Consider the following 1671-nt stretch of genomic DNA (forward strand, 5'->3'; position numbering starts at 1 on the left):
GCCAGGATCTCAAGCCAGCCTGGAGATCATGTTTTCTGACCTTAAAGCCCTTATTACGAATCCCACCGCAATTTGCAATTGATCACTGGCACTGGAAAGGCATTTTGTACATGCCCCAGGTCACTCGTTTTAATTCATTTATTTTTCTTATTGTTATGGGTTGGATCCAGATTTATGCTGCATCAGCCACACTCTCGAAAGTGGACTTCCCCACCCCCTTCTTCCCACGGCAGCCCTTCTAGCCCCCTGAAAATACTGCACAGGGAGTCAGGAGACCCTGCTAAAAGGTCTGGGCTGTGGTCTGGGTGTGTGTGTGTGTGTGTGTGTGAAGTGGCAATCCCCCAAAATCAGGCAGAGGGAAACTTCCGTGAGTGGAGCCCTTCCTCTTGCGGAAGGCAGATTCTGGATGCAGCCCTACATGTTCCAGAACTACTTCCTGAAACGTATTATATGGTCCCACTAAAAATATAATCTGTAGCCAGTCTTCTCCCCGCACCCACCCAGAGTTTGGGCCTCTGATTTAAGCCTAGAGACCAGCCAGAGGGGTTGGAGAAGCACTCAGGGCGAGACGTACCTTCCGGCTGGCTGGCTTTCAGTGGGATGCCGACATGGACCAGGCCCCTTCCATCCTCCAGACGGAGAAGGCATAGCTGAGCCTCTCGTGGGCCAGGTAATTGCAGCTGGAGATCTTGTGGTCGAGCTCGTCGCTCTGCAGGACCTGGTAGAGGAAGTCGATGTAGCGGGCAGCCAGCTTGAGTGTCTGGATCTTGCTCAGCTTGTCGGAGGGCAGCGTGGGGATGATCTTGCGCAGCTCCGCAAAGGCGTCGTTCAGCGACTGGGTGCGCTGGCGCTCCCGCACGTTGGCGATCACCCGTTGCGTGTGCATGTCCTCGAAGGTCTGCGGCACCGGGCTCCGCTTGCTGCGCTTGCCCTGCGGCGAGGGGGTGCTGCACTCCGGGGGAGCGGAGGTCAAGGGCATGCCTAGCTGGCTTCTTTTGCGGAGGCCTTTCTTCGGCACCTTCTCGCTTTCCTCCTCGCTGGTCACCAGGCTGCCCTCTGGGGAGTCTGGGCACATGCTTTCCTCTTTCATCGTCTCCACGTCTGCTTCCCTGTCCCTTCCCTTTCGGCACACACAGCGGGGACTTGGAACTAACGGTCCACGTAGAACCCAAGCCAAGGCAACTTGGTGTTCAAGCAGAGCAACCTCAAGGATGGGACTCCAAGAGCCGACAGCTTCGTGGGCTCCACAGGCTTTCTGAGTTGCTCCAACTTCCAAGGATCTGCTTATTCACCCTCCTTCCCTCCTTCGTTTAGGGCTAAAAGAGAGGAGGGACATTGTTAAAAGTTTGTTAATGCCCTCTACGGATAGGGTAAGGAGTTCTAGGGGGAGGGGCTGCACGCAGACCAATACAACCGTTGACGATAATGCAAACATCAAGGGAGCTTATGGGTTCCAGATTGCCTTCCTTTCCTCTTCCCCCCTGCATCCTCTCCCCTCCCCTCCCCCCCCACAACCACCATCAAAGCTCTTAGGCACAGATGCTCTAGCCAGCCACTTGGATGCCAGAGGATGTTTCCCTCACTGGTCCTAATTGACAGGGGGCTGTGGGGCTGACCCCTGCCCACAACCCTGTCAATGAAGATCGCAGTGCCGTTGAGTTTCTACATTTG

At 55.5% G+C, this 1671-nt stretch overlaps 1 protein-coding gene across 1 annotated transcript; it reads right to left on the reverse strand.

The window, feature by feature from the left end:
• Nucleotides 1-592: 592 nt before the first annotated feature.
• LOC146353464 (twist-related protein 2-like) lies at nucleotides 593-1135 on the reverse strand. The gene has a single exon (XM_084832263.1). It carries the CDS (start codon nucleotides 1088-1090, stop codon nucleotides 593-595), a length of 498 nt encoding a protein of 165 aa, XP_084688389.1. The 5' UTR covers nucleotides 1091-1135.
• Between the last annotated feature and the right edge of the window lie 536 nt (nucleotides 1136-1671).

The sequence above is a fragment of the Heloderma suspectum genome, chromosome 2 (assembly GCF_057233095.1).
Source record: "Heloderma suspectum isolate Gila_16-S chromosome 2, 16-S_ref, whole genome shotgun sequence".
NCBI classification, from domain to species: domain Eukaryota; kingdom Metazoa; phylum Chordata; class Lepidosauria; order Squamata; family Helodermatidae; genus Heloderma; species Heloderma suspectum.

Excerpts from the sequence above, each read along its gene's own strand:
- LOC146353464 (XM_084832263.1), bottom strand. The coding sequence starts at position 1,090 with ATGAAAGAGGAAAGCATGTGCCCAGACTCCCCAGAGGGCAGCCTGGTG.